Source organism: Pogonomyrmex barbatus, unplaced genomic scaffold, assembly GCF_055798465.1.
Source record: "Pogonomyrmex barbatus isolate J1 unplaced genomic scaffold, ASM5579846v1 scaffold20, whole genome shotgun sequence".
Lineage (NCBI taxonomy): Eukaryota > Metazoa > Arthropoda > Insecta > Hymenoptera > Formicidae > Pogonomyrmex > Pogonomyrmex barbatus.
Genome location: NW_028297117.1, coordinates 1,903,578 through 1,920,297, shown reverse-complemented (window position 1 = coordinate 1,920,297; position 16,720 = coordinate 1,903,578). Strand labels below are relative to the sequence as shown.

The following is a 16,720-nucleotide window of genomic DNA, read 5'->3' as shown; positions in this document are numbered from 1 at the left end:
GAATTATGTATTAGCAGAATTGATACTGAAAGAAAAAAAACTCATCCGTGTTTCTCGCATAAATGAATGAAATATCAAGATCTTTCTTAATAAAAAAATTCGCGTTTTATCCGATAATTCACAGATAATCAATGCAAATATCAAGCAGGAAAACTTGATGTTTTTATCAACGGTACAAGATCATCATTTAAACGTTTCCAAGTAGAAATTTTTTAGTATTTAAGATTATGCAAATAAATAGAATGGATACAAAATTCGAACATTTAAATAATTTTTATACAAAGTCTAATGTTTTATATAAATTAGTTAGAGTTACACAAATTTAAGATAAGTATAATTTAACAATACGCCGGTCAAAATAACTGTGATAATTTCTTAGAAATACGTGTAGTTCTTTTTTTAAACAATCTATTCACATGTGTCATGTGTCGCGTGTCTCCGATCTCAAGTTTCGAGCATTCGTGAAATCAGCTGATCGGAGAGCATGGTACGCGTTAATCGTTTTTTCTAACCATTTCAAATTCATACAAATGTAACGACGTGGTATGTTTCATGTGTAATGTGTGTCAGCATTATACGATTAAATGATCCTGATGAGACAAGATTAGATCACGCGCAAAGGTCGGTGATAGACATTAATAGACGTGCCTTTACTAGAGATGAGGTTAGAACGGCTAACATAACCTCGAATAAGTGAGCAACTTTTATAAAGACTAATAGAAAAATGATGAATGGCAGTGTGCGCTTTCTCATTTATAATTTTTTAAGTGCTAAATCTACTAATTGCTGCTCTTGTGTATATAATTGTTATATATTTTCCTGTGATTAATTAAAGTCAAGTGGAATGTCAAAGCGAAGAGAAGATGAAATAAGTTTATATGTGTATAAGAAAATTAAAAGAATATCGCAGTGTGTGATTTACTTATTGTTTATAACTTTTTAAATACACCTAAACTACACTGTTCTCTTATATATGTAATTATTATATATTTTTCTACGGCTAATTAAAGCAAAAAGAGGAATAATGATGTGTGTATAAGAAAACTGTAATAATATTGAATATTGTATCCAATCTATATAGTTAACAATTGTTATATTAAATAATTGAAACTGGCAGTATTTTTGTAAAATGCATTGCATACACAAGATTTTAAGTATTGCGCAGCGAAAGCTGCAAGTATATAACAAAATCGATACAATCAATAAGACCACAGGGATGCTACAAAATATTATTTGTCGTTTAAATCATAATTCAGAGGAATTATTTGTAAGAGATGAAAAGGAACAGCGAGCATATACCGAGATCGCCAGTCGTTTTTTAGGCATTGCAGTCGGTGGACACAGGACATTTATTTTACAACCATATATAAAATGGGGTAGAGATAAAAAGAGGAACACTTCGCCAGAGCTACAAATGGCAGAATCTGTAGCACTAATAAACACCTTACCCAACTGGTGCGTAGTTGGTGCAAAGTACGCCCCCTTGCTTTCATTGAGGAAGAAACAATTGCTTGGTTCCGGCGCATTAGAGAATTTAAAAAAGGAATTATACAAATCCGAAAATCCCACTGCTATATTTGTTAGTACTAACCTATTGAAATTCAACCAAATCATGGAATTGGAGAAGATCTTCGGTTTACCAGTATACGATCGTTATTCTATAGTCGTCCACATATTTCGCGAGCACGCGAAGACCGCGGAGGCAAAGCTGCAAGTAGCTTTAGCCGAAATACCATATATTCGGAAAAAAATATTTGAAACATGCGTCAATCACAGCGGCATAATAAACGTGACGGAAGAGACAAAATTGATGCTCGATAGCAAAGAAAAGAAATTGAAGTACGAATTGAAAAAGCTGCAGCAGCATCGACAAATTATCAGAAACCAGCGGAAGAAGCATGGCTTCCCCACGGTTGCTGTAATCGGTTACACGAACGCGGGGAAAACTTCCTTGATAAAAGCGCTCACAGATGATAGCTCTCTGCAACCTAGAGATAAATTATTCGCAACCCTTGATACGACTGCGCATCAAGGCATTTTGCCCAATAGATTAAAGATATTGTACATGGACACTATTGGATTCATTCAAGATGTACCAGAAACTCTGATTGAGCCATTCGTCGTGACTCTAGAAGATGCTATAATTGCTGTATATATGTTTTATATATTAGACTTTTCGAGTTATTATATATATATATATATATATATATATATATATATATATATAATCGAGTTATTATTATATATATAATATATATATATATATATATATATATATATATATTATCTTTCTATATGATATTATCTTTCTTAATGATAGAGTTTTTCAATTAAAAAATGTTTATTCTAGGATGTAATAATTCATATATATGACATCAGTCATCCTGATATGGAGGCGCAGTATCAGCATGTTCGGCAAACGATAAAACCCATGTTAGGAACTCAGCCAGTAATCGACGTCGCTAATAAGTGCGATCTTGTTCAAAGCGATTGCATACCCAAAGATGCGATTGCCGTCTCTGCTAAGACTCTAACAGGTGCGATCAATATTCATTGTTCACCATTAACGAATCGAATGGATACAATTGGAATGTGACAACTTGTGAAACGGTTTAAATATTTACAGGAATCGATTTGTTGCGCTTGAAAATACAGGAGGTCCTTTTAACCACTACTGGACTATTAAACATGCGCATGAGAGTAAAATCGGGCAGCCCTGCGGCCGCCTGGTTGTATAAAATGACAACAGTGACAAATGCCGAATCAGATCCGAATGATGCTCAATATTTAATTCTACGAGTACTTGCTACTTCACTCGATATTAACAAGTTTAAGAAATTTTTAAAGCAATAAAATAGTTTATATCATCCTTTATTTTTTTGCAACGATCCCTTCTCGTTTATTTTTACGCAAAATATAAAATTATTTATTCCTTGCGTTTAAAATTGATTTATGATTATTATAATTTTATCATTACGTATTTGAATAGTAATGACACTGTAATTTTTTTAGGAAACAATTTTCTCTTCTAAAAAGATATATATTTCCTTATTTTAGATATATAAAAAATTTTTAATTATTTTTAAATACGATTTACAAACTGCGTCTCGCACGTTCAAAATGTACAGCAGAAAGATGTGATGAACACATGTTACCATTATTACTGAAAGAACAGACTTAATTTGCATATAAATACCTAAACTACTGCGAATGTTTTTTGTTCGAATAAATCACGCGCGCGCACACACATAGAGAACGCACTTGAAAATGTTAGGAATAACGTCGGGCGCGGCATGTTGCCAAGAAGTCATTCCTTTTTACGGCCCAGCGTGTACACGTGCTCAGCACGTGTTTCTCTGCAATCGGCAGATGCACAGGACACGATTTAAAATTTCAACTGAGAGATACTTGTTAAGGCTATTAACAAGATTAACAAGAAGACAAAGACTTTATCGCGGCGCTTAGGCACAAGCAAGCATATATAATTTGTGAAATTTGTCCTGTGAATAGAATTTCCTATTTAAATCGGAGCTCATCGTTTGTGCTTTGAGTTTTATAATATTCGTAAATCATTGATCAAAATAGAAAAGATCTCGATCTGTTCTCTTATCAAAACGCAAATATAATCAGAAGAAAATATTGAAAGTAGATTCAATATCTTCGATATGTTATTAAAAACGAAAATTAGTTATTAAAATTAGTTAAAACAAAGAAATTTAAAGTATTATTCGACAATTCTTAGAATATAAATCATAATTCTATTTTTCGAGAAATATATTTAGCTATATCATAATCTCACAAAAATCCAATTTGCCAGAAAAATTTCTAAAAATTTTTTCATTTCTGAAAATATAGTAATCGATATATCATACTGTTATATAAATACTAATATCATATCTATATTTAAAAAAGATGGGAAGAGTTTCAACAAATTTATTTTTAAATTTTTTATTAACATTTCCAATTTTTTTTTTAAATAAAGATTTGATGCGATTCGTTGCGCAGTACCGTGTTTCCAACAAAAAAAAGTACAATCACGTTTCAATGTTTCATGTATTAAGCAAGAAGTGTTAAAATAGAAAGAGAAATTTCCCCCCAAAAAAAAGAAAAATTTTCTCTGGCTTAAAAATGTGTGTGGTTTGAAGTTTGGCAGGCGATCAATTTACGAATCATTGCTCGATGAAAAAGATCGCCGTTTATCGTTCAATTATTCGCCATGGTTTTATCAAGAGTTCCATTTGTTTGCTCTATCTCTCTATTCGCGCGAGTGTATTCGGCGATCATCCATCGCGAGAGAAACTTGGCGACGAGAGTGCCGTCACGGTGCGATGTATAATTCATAGAACTCCGATAGTTCCATGCGTCCAAAGGGTGTCTCGAAAATTTTATGCGGCGATAGCCGAACGAGAACGAGAACGTTATCTTTTTTATGCTCTCTTTCTCTTATCTAAACGAAGAAATCTTAATCTGTTTCATTGTAACTCGAGAGTCTGTCCATGTAATTTTATCTGTCTTTCTTATCGCCGAAATTGCGATACTCCGTGCTGGATTGAGCGCAATTTAAGCGCCGTAAAATTCAGCTGCGAGGGAAAGGAACGCAAATCCGGAGGGTGATCGCCAACGAGCCGCGACAGTTACGTTTCTATGCGGGCGATTCTCGACCGTAAAACGCTCTCGAGTACGCACCAACCCGAGCAACGCGTCATTAATATCCGGTGACGGCGGGACACCCTGTGTGTAGCCTTATAAAGTACCCCGGTAGAATTAATCGCGCCGCGCGCGGAGGAAGAGTCTCGGGCTCTCCGCGCGTCGTCCTTTGGCTGCGGGAATTAATGAAGGATTGATATCGCGATTATGTTGTAGCAATAGCGCAGAAGAGGGTCCGACGGTGGACGCCGTGCGGGCCGATCGGCGGCAGCGGCGGCAGCGTGGATCGTGGTGATAATTAATTGCAGGCGTGACGGCGCTTTAACGTCGTTAATTTTCATTATCTCGATCGGAATCCGCTTGTAGCGCGGAGCGCCCGGACGCTTTGCAGCTCGCTAATTTCGAGCGCATGCTCGCTCGCTCGCTCGCTCGTTCGCTCGCCTCGTAACCTCGCTTCCGGGAAACAGGTTAACAATTCTTGGATGAGCTCTACTGGGAATCGGGCGGGAAGAAGGGGTGGCAACGGGTACCTTGCAAAATTTGTCACACGCCCGCGGCTACGGTGACGCTAATGTTACGACCGCCTCTGCGGCTGGGATCCGCGGCGCGCGAGGACGAGAGAATGCGACAGCACTTTGCGTGCTGTTTGAATTATTAAAGCGAGCCGAGTAAAACCTAATTATCGCAGTGGCCAGCCGAACGACGAGTATCTACCGCTACCCCGCCTGGTTGTATATTGAGGCGCAATGTAGCCAAAGACCGCTATGCGGTGGATACGCAGGTTGTCGCGTTTGTCTCCCTCGACAACCGACAAGCTCATCCGTATAGCGTATTTTTTACTTGTCAAAGAAAGCTGCGTTATACTTATCGTAAAAAACGCATATTTAATGTACAAGCGAGCCAGTCATAATTTTAACTCTTCAACGGTCGCATATCTGTGTCAACGCATTATTTCCATCGTTAAATCAATTAAGAAAAAACGAGATACTAATAACGCATTCAGAAAAAACGGTATATAACGATAATTTTGACCAAAAATTCTTTGAATAAAAATTAAAGTATATAGTGAATACTGTAATCACAGCGACAATATATGTGTATCAATTGACAACGACTCAATTATAATTACAATTATATATACTTTGTACAAATAAGATTCATGACATTCCCCGTTTAGTTTAGATTATGTTTTTTTTTTTAAATAACTTGTTTCAATAACAATGCCATATTATTGAGATAAGTTTAGAAAGACACATTCTGACAACAACGTTATAACAACACTTTAATTCATCCAATGACTACTACAAATGATTAATGTATATGATTAATATTATTATATTTTTTTATAATATAATAACTAACATAATTATAATAACATTATTTATTTATTGTTCTTATGCAATGTGTCTTTATAACACATAACTGAGTCGTTATTTGTCCTGAAGTTTTTAGTTGCTGGCACTTTTTTCTCTGAATGCACTGTTTCTTTCTTTACCCCTTGAATAAATCTATTTGAAAAGTGATAATAATAATGCAGATTTAACACGATGATCCATTAGATCGTCGCTACTGGCTGGCCGAGTGTGTTTATTTGAACACGCTTAAAACACAAAGCTGCGGCTTAACCGGGGTCTATCGCGCCTGTCCCCGGCAATTAAGCGAACGATTGGCTAACGAACGTCGATCGCCTCGCAGTGTACGACTCATGTAACGTAATGACCGCTGTGCTGATTTGCTCGCCGTTACGGATTCAATTACGGGCGACCTGCCCTGGTATTTTGCACGGCACGGCATGGCACGGCACGCTCGAACGTTCCGAGATCAACAGCGGAAATTAAATTAAACCTAACGCTGCTATACGCTACGCGCGCATAAATAACTGAAAGTGACACTGCCATCGGCCCGACACCTAACGAACATAATCCGATACTTGCGTTGTTTTAAGCACCGTTCGGCCACGCGCTGCCGGGTGGATAGGTGAGTTGCGAGCCAGCCGATTAAACGAAGTTCAGATCAAACAAGGGTTGGCGCTAATTGACTTTAACCGAATTGACTTTAACGCTCGATCGATTACTGCCGATCATTTTTAACTCTCTACGATTCAATGCAACTTTTAAATTATATTGGAGAAAGGGGGGAGTAAGATGACGGAGTTGATTAGATGATTTATTAATTTTTTTTTAAGCTAATAACAAATGAGTTGAGGCTTTAAATTAAAGGTTAGACAATAGATAATAGATAATAGATAATCTATTGTAATTTGACTTTAATCTATCAATATAGATAATATAATGAGAAATATATTTTGAGTGCATTTGTAAGATGACGAAATCTTTTTTGATACGTTATTAGAAAATTTAAATTATATAAAATTCTAATTTATTTAAATTTTCTGCAAATGATAGATAAGATTAGCTAATCAGATAAAAAAACGGTCATTATTTTTATATCACCAAGAAAATTAGAAAAAAATCAACAACTTTAAGATCATAATTTTATCCCCTTTCCTTATTGTTAACAAAAATTTTAGGCTTCTTACGCTATGTTTTTTTTTTCTATCAAGTGCACACATCTGTTATCTATTTCATTCGAGTTATTAATTTGTACTGAAAATTTCTTTAAGATCCGACGACTCATAATTTACACAATAGAAATTGAAATTCTAAAATTGAAATTTTTTACCGAATTTGGTTCTTTTTAACTCTTTGGATTTGTCTAATAAAAAATGGATTTGTCTAATATATGAGGTACTCTATGAAAGAATGCAGGAAACACATTTGAACCTTCAGTTTCTTGTACATAAGTATTCTCATATTCAACTGTCATCGTGTCTAGGAAGTGTCTAGAATCATGAAAGATACGAAAATTGGGTTCAACAAGCATTTGACTTTTGTAAATGTAAATTCTCCCACGTTTAAATCGCTTAAAAGAAAGAACAGCAATCCTCAAGGTGCGAAGTCGGCGACGTAAGGTGGGGCTTGTTTTACGGCCGATATTCGCGGCTTGGTTAGTAACTCTCGAGTTTGAGCGGCTAACTTCAAAGGGACGCGAAAAAATTCGTGCGCGACCGACCTCGCATAAGGGAAAACGATCAACACGCGATTTCCTCCCCGCGAATTATCTCCGTTCCTCTGTTTCCCGTCTTCTTCCTTCGCCTATCTTACTCGGTGCGAGAGGTCGAATGTCGAGAGCAATATGTGCATTTGCATACGCGGCCCCCTCTCCCCTGCCGCTTCATTCACGTTCTCATCATTGCGTCTTAACGCGTGTCGTCTCGCGCGTGCAGTCATTTATCGTCGAGAATTTATACCGGGTGTCTTGCCACTAACGCATCAATGTTTAATAATAGATTCAGAATGAGAACATACATTCGGATATCAATAACTATTAAGAAATAATTTAGAATAAGATTCCTTTACATTGAAATGAATTTCAACGAAGATAGACAAGGAAATGCATTGCATTTTGATTTAAATATAAAAAAATATTTAATACTGAAAATTATAATAAAAATTGTTCGAAAAATTAACTTCACGTATATATTTTTAACCAAGAATTTGCGATTATGAAAATGGAACAGCAGTTATACAAGAAAAATATTTGGATTGAAAGTTAATTTTAAAAAGTAATTCCTTATCATTACTTATTACCAATCGAAAAAAAGTATTTCGTTGCTTTTCTTTATTGTAAGAAGTAATAAGTTGTTACAGTTTCTGTTTCTTTTTCATTAAATTTTGAAGATCTTTTTTTGAGATTCGCTTGTTTCATATACATGTATAGAATATAATAATTATATATGTAACAATAAAAGTAACGATTATATTCGTTATCATTACTCAAAAATATAAGTGCGTTACCGTTTTATTAATAAAAAAAAAATATATATAAAATCGTTATCAATTCATCACTAAAAAGATATTTGCAACGATAATGGTGTTGCAAATAATGCGTTACTTTTCAATCCTGGAAAATCGTTTACATTCAAAGAAATTGAGAAATGGTATGAAGTATGAATGAAAAAAATATACAAATTATTTTACATTATATTAATCCAATATCTTATATAAATAAAATATAAAATTTTAAAGGAAAAGATTATTTTTTTAAATGTAGATAAGAGAGGTCACATGAATTTAGAGTTCTTTTTATAAAGTAAAAAATGGTTGATGAAAATAATGGTACCAGTGAAAAAAACAAAAATATATGCAACATGCGCCTTGGTTTATCTCCCAGATCGCTCGGCCTCCGTAATTTGTACGAGCTTCCTCCCTCTTCCTCTTTGTCCACGACCTTGGCTGTGAGGATCTCGTATGCAACCCTTTTGGCTTTCTCGCGAGATACGTCCCTGCGACCAGCGAGCGGTGATTGGCTGCTCCGCGGGCGTGGGAGCTCCGCGGGGGTTCACAGCGTGTCGTACGGTTAGTACAACTGTGCTGGGGGTGGATCGAGGCATGCTGAACGGCTAGTATCCGGGGACAGGGCGAGACGGGGGTAGGTAAGCAGGAACGATAGCCGGTCGGCGCAAGTGCGATGGTGAAGCGGCGGGGGTGAGGGGCGTATCGTGGCCTGGCAAAGCCCAGTCGAGTCCCGTGAGTCCGGGCAAGCACTGCTATCGAGTAGGTGGCATCGTGGTGGTGGTGGTGGTGGTGGAGGTGGTGGTGTTAGGCGTCGTCCGGGACCGAGGAGAGAGAGAGAAAGAGAGAGATTCCTCCGAGAGAGAACCGCCATCGAATACCGCTGCCGCCGCCGCCGTTGTCGTCATCACCGTCGTCGTCGTAATAATTATAATCGTAATCGTGATCGTTGTTGCCATCTTCGTCAGCGTCTTCGTGTTCATCGTTCATCGCCGTGCCACCGCCGTCGAGGCGGTGCGTCGTCGTCGCACGCTCGGTAAAAGCCCAGCCCCGAAGAAAGGAGTAAACAGCCTTTCTCGTCTCTCTCGCGCCGCATGTCAGGAGAATGAAATGGATGGAAAGCGAGAAAGACAAAGAGAGAGAGAGAGAGAGAGAGAGAGAGAGAGAGAGAGAGAGAGAGAGAGTATGAAAGCAAGAGGGAGAAAGAGAGATAGTGAGAATATGTGCGAATGGGATAGACAGAGAAAAGATAATGTATGATCGCGAATGAAGAGAAAGGGAGAATAAAGCATTCTCAGAAGCGATAAAGAAGTAATCCGTCCCGGTTGTTATCGGAGGGAAAAGGGAGAGGACGCGCCTACCGGTCGTGCGGCGCGCCAAGTCTCTCGTCGAACCGAGCCTCACCGGCGACGAGGCGAGGTGGAAGAGGAGAAGACGGTGGCGCGGCGGAGGTGAAGGAGGACAGGGTGAGGGTGTAGGAGGAGAGGCGACGGCGGCGAGAGCTGTCACTTCGATCGCCATTTTAGCGCCGAGGAACGACTGTGTAGGATACGCACGCCGGGGCTGGTGCGTGCCGACGACGCGCCGCAATGGATGCGCCTCGCCTGGCCCGTGCCGCCCTCGCCGTTGTCGGAGCATTCGCTGTGTGCTGTGCGCTGTGTGCGATCCTTTTCCTCCCCTTTTCCTCACTCTCCCCCGTCTGGAATGGAGAACGCGCGCTAAAGCTCGAAGTTCGAAGAAAACGCGTCATAATCGCGCGAATGTGCTCTTCTCGTCATCGCGTTTTCATCGCGATAATATATCTCTGTTCTTCTATTCGGAATGTTGTTTTTGTTTTGCGAGAGAAGAGATTTAATTTATTTCTATTTATTCAACAGGAATGGTCCTCTCAGAGTACGTTCCACTCGGCGCTTACAACGCTCATGAACATCAGTTGTCTTTGTCTAATATTTCACAAAGGTGAAATGATTCTAAGAGCATTGCGAGTGTCAAATGAAACACAGCATTGGTATGCGATCTCTCTTAGCCATGATGTCAAAGAGAGTAGTTTATTAATTCTTAATTTTGTTGAGAATCTCTCTTTTGAGGCTAGAATGGTGTTGCATGCTTGGAAATGCGAGCTTTCTAGGCCGTTGCGTGCTGCACGCGGCGATAGTGAATGTATCTCGAGATGTGGGCACCAGTAATTCGAATAATTGCGATCGTTAGCGGCCGGTTTCTAAAGTCTGTCGCCAACGACGAGTCGCGAGTTTTTCAAACACGGCAAACAATTCGCGCTCTTCTCGCGATTATCGCGTAAGCAATCGCGCGTTCGATCAATCGCTAATTTCATTCGATTGCGAGTCGTATCGAACGTTGTATTACTACGCGATTTTTCGCGGCGATGTTGGCGACGATTTTGGAGACGATGATAGCGGATTGATAAGCGACGATCGATTCGATGTTTGAAGTTTTGTCCCATTTCGCGTGAAAACATCCATAATTTTCGAAGCGGGATGCGACTGGTCACCGAATCGAGTTTGTGCTCTCGACTGCGCGCAAGCGATATTCGCATTGTTAAACGTGAGTGAAGGTGAGAGGTAAAAGGGCCGAATAGATGGAAAGAACGATGTCCACACATACGTTGCGTGAAATGTGAGTTTTGTCGAGTGAGAGAGAACAGAGAGGAAAAGAGAAAGAGATGGCGCGTTTCGAATGGAATGAAAGAGAGAGAGAAAGAGGAAGAGAAAGTGAGCGAACAAGTGGTAGAAAGGAGACGAGGTGAATCACAACGAGCGAAAAGGAGAAGAGTGAATGAGCGATGAACGAACGAGCAAACGAGTCAGGGTGAGAGAAAGAGGAGAAAGCTAGAGTCGAAAAAGAGCGCGCGCGAGGGAGGAGAGAGAGAGAGAGGGAGAAAGAGAGAGTACGAAAGAAACCCGGCGCCATACTGGCTCCCCGTGGTTTCGTGACACGCACGCATGCCGGCCGGCCGGCTGGTCAGCTAATCACTCAGCCGGCTAGCCAACTATCCAGCTAGCCAGCTATCCAGCTAACCAGCCAGCCAGCCAGTCAGCGATGCTATTTCGCGATTCGCGCCGATCGCGCCGAAAGACGACGCGCTCTGATCGATCGCGGTCTCAAATGCTTTTCTAGATGCCAAAGCGGCGACATCTGTTCCCGCGACGGAACGTCGTTTCGCGCGTTGCCTCCGCCACGCACCCGGTCGCGGATTACCCGGAAATCAGCGATTGCCTGTCCGCCGAGGAGACCTGCCCCCTGCGGCGTATGTAAAGGGACGAGAGCGGAACGCGCGTGTACGCAGCCGGGAGGAATCGAACGGCTGCACGCGCGCGCGCGCGAGCGCGCGCGATGATCCTGTGCGGCTTACGACTGTTTCGTGAGTGCGAGTGAGACGGACGAACGAGGAGGAGATAGAGTGAAACCCTGACTTGAAGTGTACACGCATACACGCGCGCGAACGCGCGTGCGTGTCGGACCGTCGTCACCGGTGAGAACAACGAGCGACGAGGATTGTTTGTGAAGAAAAAGAGCAGCGAGAATCACGTTCGAGTTGTGATGCTGGGTTCCCAGGTACCATCGGGTTCCTCGTGGTGATATCAAGTGCTTCGCTACGTATATAGTGCGTCTATACGAGAGAATAAGAGAGAAACAAAAAAAAAAGAGAAAAGGGAAGAAAAGGGAGAAAAGCTCGAGCGCCGCCGGAACGATCGCGAATGTGCAACGCGATCGGAGTCACGAGGCGCGACCCGGAATAACGATATAACAGCAAGCCCAGCGGCCGTATGTGAGTGTATATTCGCCACTCGCGGAACACGAGGAACGTGTCGAGAAAACGGGGGGTCCCGAGTGACGTTAGGGGGGGCGCGTGCAGGACAGACTTTGCCCCCCCACCCCTGCGCCTATAACCGGCATCCTTGGAGGCTCGCCGCGGTGTTCAGGAGAGAGGATAGCTCGTCGATTTTGCAGTGCGATTTAGGTGAGTCTTGATGATATTCGTTATGTGCATCTCTTTTTTTCAGCGCGTGAGTCTGCCGACTCTTATGGAAATATTAATAATTTCGTACACACTCCGAGATTATAATCGATAGATAACCAAAATTAATAATCGTGAATAATCTTTTTGATTGCTTAAGCATATATTTTGGAGTATGATATCGATATAATTATGAGAGTTCAATAAAAACGATGTACTATAAAAATATTAATGATGAAATTAAATCGTGTAATGGATCCACGGCAATGAAACTAACTAATAAATAATTGTTAATTTATTCATATCGAATAATTAGAAAGAAAAGTGTTACGGAAAAGCTTGTATTTTTGTTATAATTGTAAAGAACAAAACAGACATTTCGTAGTTTTTGAGGCGAGGAATCCAATGGTGCTAGTTATTAAAATTACATGACGGGAACAAATAAAAAGTTGAATTTAAATCGAGAAGAGACATGGCTATTTGTAAGATAGGTTGCTATGTTACAAGTATCGATGATACACCTTGTGATATTTTAATGTAAAAAAATATAGAACATCTTAGGCTCCACGCACAATGGAAGAAATATAAAAAACAGAAAATATTAAATTTTGGAAATAAAAATTAGGAATAAAAATTAAATGTAATGCGCAATGGACACAAGTTAGATATAACTATATCTTATACTTGCTTGTGTCCATTGTGTCCATTGTGTATTACGTTTAATTTTTATTTTTAAAATTTAATATTTATTCCTATTCTTAATATTCCCATGTATTCATTGTACTTATGAAAATGCTACATTTAATCAAAAATGAAAGGGAATTTTTGCGCTCGTGGACTTTCCCACTCGATTGCACGAACCTGCACGAACCTGCACGAACATGTTCAAATGGGTCACAGGGTGAGGAAAGTCCACGAGAGTACAAAAATTTTTCGTTTTGTCTTCGTCATGTAATGCAATTTTAAGTAACATTATCAGACATTTCTTGTCTCAAAAATGATAAGAAATGATGTTTATTTTATTTTTTTCCAAGCACAGCAAGAACAGACATTTCCGTAATCAACATTTTTGAATCTTTAATTATCTGAATACTTTTGAATCTTTAATTAGCTGAATACTTGATTTTATGACGGAACCTGAGGTATAATTTAATGAAATATTTCAGAAAGAAGTTAAATTAGTTTCGATTCCTCAAATTTATTTAATACTAAATTTTGCGCTAATGAAAACCAAACACAAAACCAGAACAGATTTTATAATTTTTCCGTATATAATATTTTTACAGAATTATCTATTTATAGAAATATAAATGGGAATATATTTTTAAATATTTCCTCTTCATCATCGAGCATTTCGCTGGCATGGTAAATGCGAATTTATCATTGTAATATATGCAAACTGCGTTAGATTCTTCTCACGCAAGTGAAGTGTTTCATAGTCTTCAGGGTTAACCCTTCCGTGCTCATAGAATGAGATATTTTCCTACTTATACTTTTTATCGTGAACCATGTTAAGCGTATGATATTTATCGTATTGCATATCTTAAAATAAGCATAAGCAATTTCTTACATTTGTTCTCATTCTAATTTTTAAAAATATGATTGTAGTTACCATCGGAAATCTAATTTGACAGAAAATCTTTAAACTATTTTACGTATATTAATGTATCTGACGATAGCTTTAGTAAAATAATAATAATTCGATGGCTTTTAGTATTCTTATATTCATAAATTTTTTTTTTTAATTACATATATAATACTTTAATATTCCTATATTTTATAATATGATGATTTTAATATGATCATTTTTACAATGATATATTCAAGTGTGTATTTTCTTACAATTCATGCATCACGAAAAATGATCAAATAAATTATTGAGTAAAAGATTAAAGAGTTTGACATAGAAATTATCATATTAATTGACTAATACATCATTTAAGTAATATCAACTACTTTTGATTAGCATATTAATTTTATATATATTAATCTTATATATTAAAATCTTTATCTTTTAATTTATCCATAATAATATTTATTTTGATTGCTCTTAGATTACAAGAAGACAATAAGAAAATAAATATTTATGAAAGAGTCGCCACAAATTTTCCGTTACTTTTGCTTCGATTTATCGAAAATATGCGATAATGAAATAAATATTCATATTGAGAACGAAGAAAAGAACATTTGATCACGTTGCTTCTTCTTGATGATTTTATTGAAATTTGGATTCGTCTTGCATGTCACCTCGACATGTAATCCGCCGTGCGGTTAATGTCATATTACGCGTTTACATTGTAAGCGATGACGACGGTGCTGCCCGCGAGACAGACCGCGTAAGTATATGATTTACGAAAAGTATAACGTTACTCGAATATAACTTACTGCTGCACAGCACTACTTTAGCGTGCTATTTTCCTGCGTAATTTAGCGTCTCGATAATGATATTATGCTTAATGAGACAACCTGGTGAGTGATTTGCTCACATTTGGTAACTCACATCCAGTTGTATATCGTGTATCACGTACATTTATATTACGTAAAAGCAAATGTAAACGTAATATCATTCTAAAATATGGCGAGCGTTTTACTCATTTCGCGATTCATATCACCGATATGTCGAAGATTGGCGATTTTAACGCATACATATATTGCTAACAACGAAAAATTATATTTAGCGAAACATAATATTGATAGTCATCTCAATTTTAATAATAATAATAATAATAATGACAAATTCATAACAATGATGGCACAAGATACTGTTAATAAAATTGATATTTAATTGAAATACTGTTAATAAATTGATATTTAATGCAACTAATGGAATGAACTATAAGAAATAGAAGGTTTAATGGTAATATAAAAAGAAATTACAAATGATACAAATAGTAATACAAATTTGGAAAACAATATAAAATCATTTTCTTTGAGCTTCAATTAAATATAACAAACTTTTTTCTTTTTTTACCAAATGTATACAGAAAACCTATAATGATGTTCGTTCTTGATAACAATATTTTCTGTATATCTTTGAAAAAAGATGGACGTTATTTTCCCAATTGAAATTTGTAAATGGTACAAAATCATTAATGGAGAACGGAAGCTTTTTAACGATCGGTACTTTGTAGAGGTCGCTGTAACAGTGATAACGATCGCTGGTACTAAACGGTACTTAAAGCCGATGATAATTACTCCATTTTTTTTTTTTTTTTTTTAACTGAGGCGGGCCTTTCCTCGGGCTTCGTTCACGCTTGACGGACGGACTAGTGTCGGTAACGCAAACGACTTTAACATGTTCGACTTCGGAGCGCACGTTCTAATGAACTTCATCTAGATAGCGCGCGCTCGATTCTTTTTCGCCTCGTCACGCGATCGATCGTTCGCCCCTTCGCGTTCGACATTCAATAACCGGGAGCTGCTCTCGGGAGATCATTCGGCGCTTTCGATGCGGGAGGTCCGCGACTTCGTTCAGCTCGTCCACGTCCGTGATGAAATATCGCATTATCGCGGTGTATTCTCATCACCGCGGTCTCCAATAAACTTTCTTTCGCGCCGCAGGAATCCGTGGAATGAGAGCGAATAGATAAAGAATCGGCACTCGAAAATCACTCGTATATCGATCGCTTTTTTAAACGATACGTTAACGGGATAACATAAAAAAAGATGTTGATCTTATATAGGATATATTCTTTATCAAAACTTTCGGATTTTATATAATCGAAGTGTTTTGTGACTCAAGCTCGAAAGAAAAAAAAAAAAAATCAATTCCAAAAATTCTCAGTCAGAAATTCTTTGTGAAAGTGAAAAATATATAGATTAATGAGAATCGCTATGTGATACAAGTATTTCCTAGAGAGAGGAAATATCGCATTTAGCATTGAATTATATAGACTGTGATTATGTATTTACAAACTTCTGTATCCTTGCCTTAAGCTACTTCAGCGCGATAAATTCGGTGTGAATGTAGAGAGATCCCTCAATTATCCGGTCTTCTGCGTCTCTTAAGAAACGTGAGTAAAAACGTGAGCTCCCTTTTTCTCTTATTCTCATGTCTTCGTTTCGGCGCTCTCGCTGAAGTTAATCGACGCCGCAAAAGAGTTCGCTGCCTGACTACTGGCGACTTTAAAATACGGTCGGCTTTCGTGGCTCTGACCATTAACAGGCGGCACGGTTAACCTCAGAAAGTCTACGGGTCGGCCTTCCGCCGGCCTTCCGCGGGCAATTTCATTCCGGTATATGA

At 38.3% G+C, this 16,720-nt stretch overlaps 2 protein-coding genes across 4 annotated transcripts in view; both read left to right on the top strand.

The window, feature by feature from the left end:
* The first annotated feature begins 2 nt into the window (after nt 1-2).
* On the top strand, nt 3-2,867 carry LOC105432262 (putative GTP-binding protein 6). The gene is made up of 3 exons (XM_011646987.3): nt 3-2,149; nt 2,351-2,537; nt 2,627-2,867. Exons 1-3 carry the CDS (start codon nt 1,130-1,132, stop codon nt 2,851-2,853), a joined length of 1,434 nt encoding a protein of 477 aa, XP_011645289.2. The 5' UTR covers nt 3-1,129; the 3' UTR covers nt 2,854-2,867.
* Nucleotides 2,868-9,178: 6,311 nt separating this feature from the next.
* Nucleotides 9,179-16,720, top strand: part of PlexA (plexin A) — a 251,240-nt gene continuing 243,698 nt past the window's right edge. The window contains exons 1-2 of one of the 3 annotated variants that reach the window (XM_089077798.1): nt 9,179-9,263; nt 11,637-12,480. The gene's annotated coding sequence lies outside the window, so the exon portion shown is untranslated. Of the gene's footprint in view, nt 9,538-9,598; nt 10,045-11,636; nt 12,481-16,720 lie in introns of those variants that run through there. The other 2 variants (XM_089077795.1, XM_089077797.1) reach the window with 2 other exon arrangements.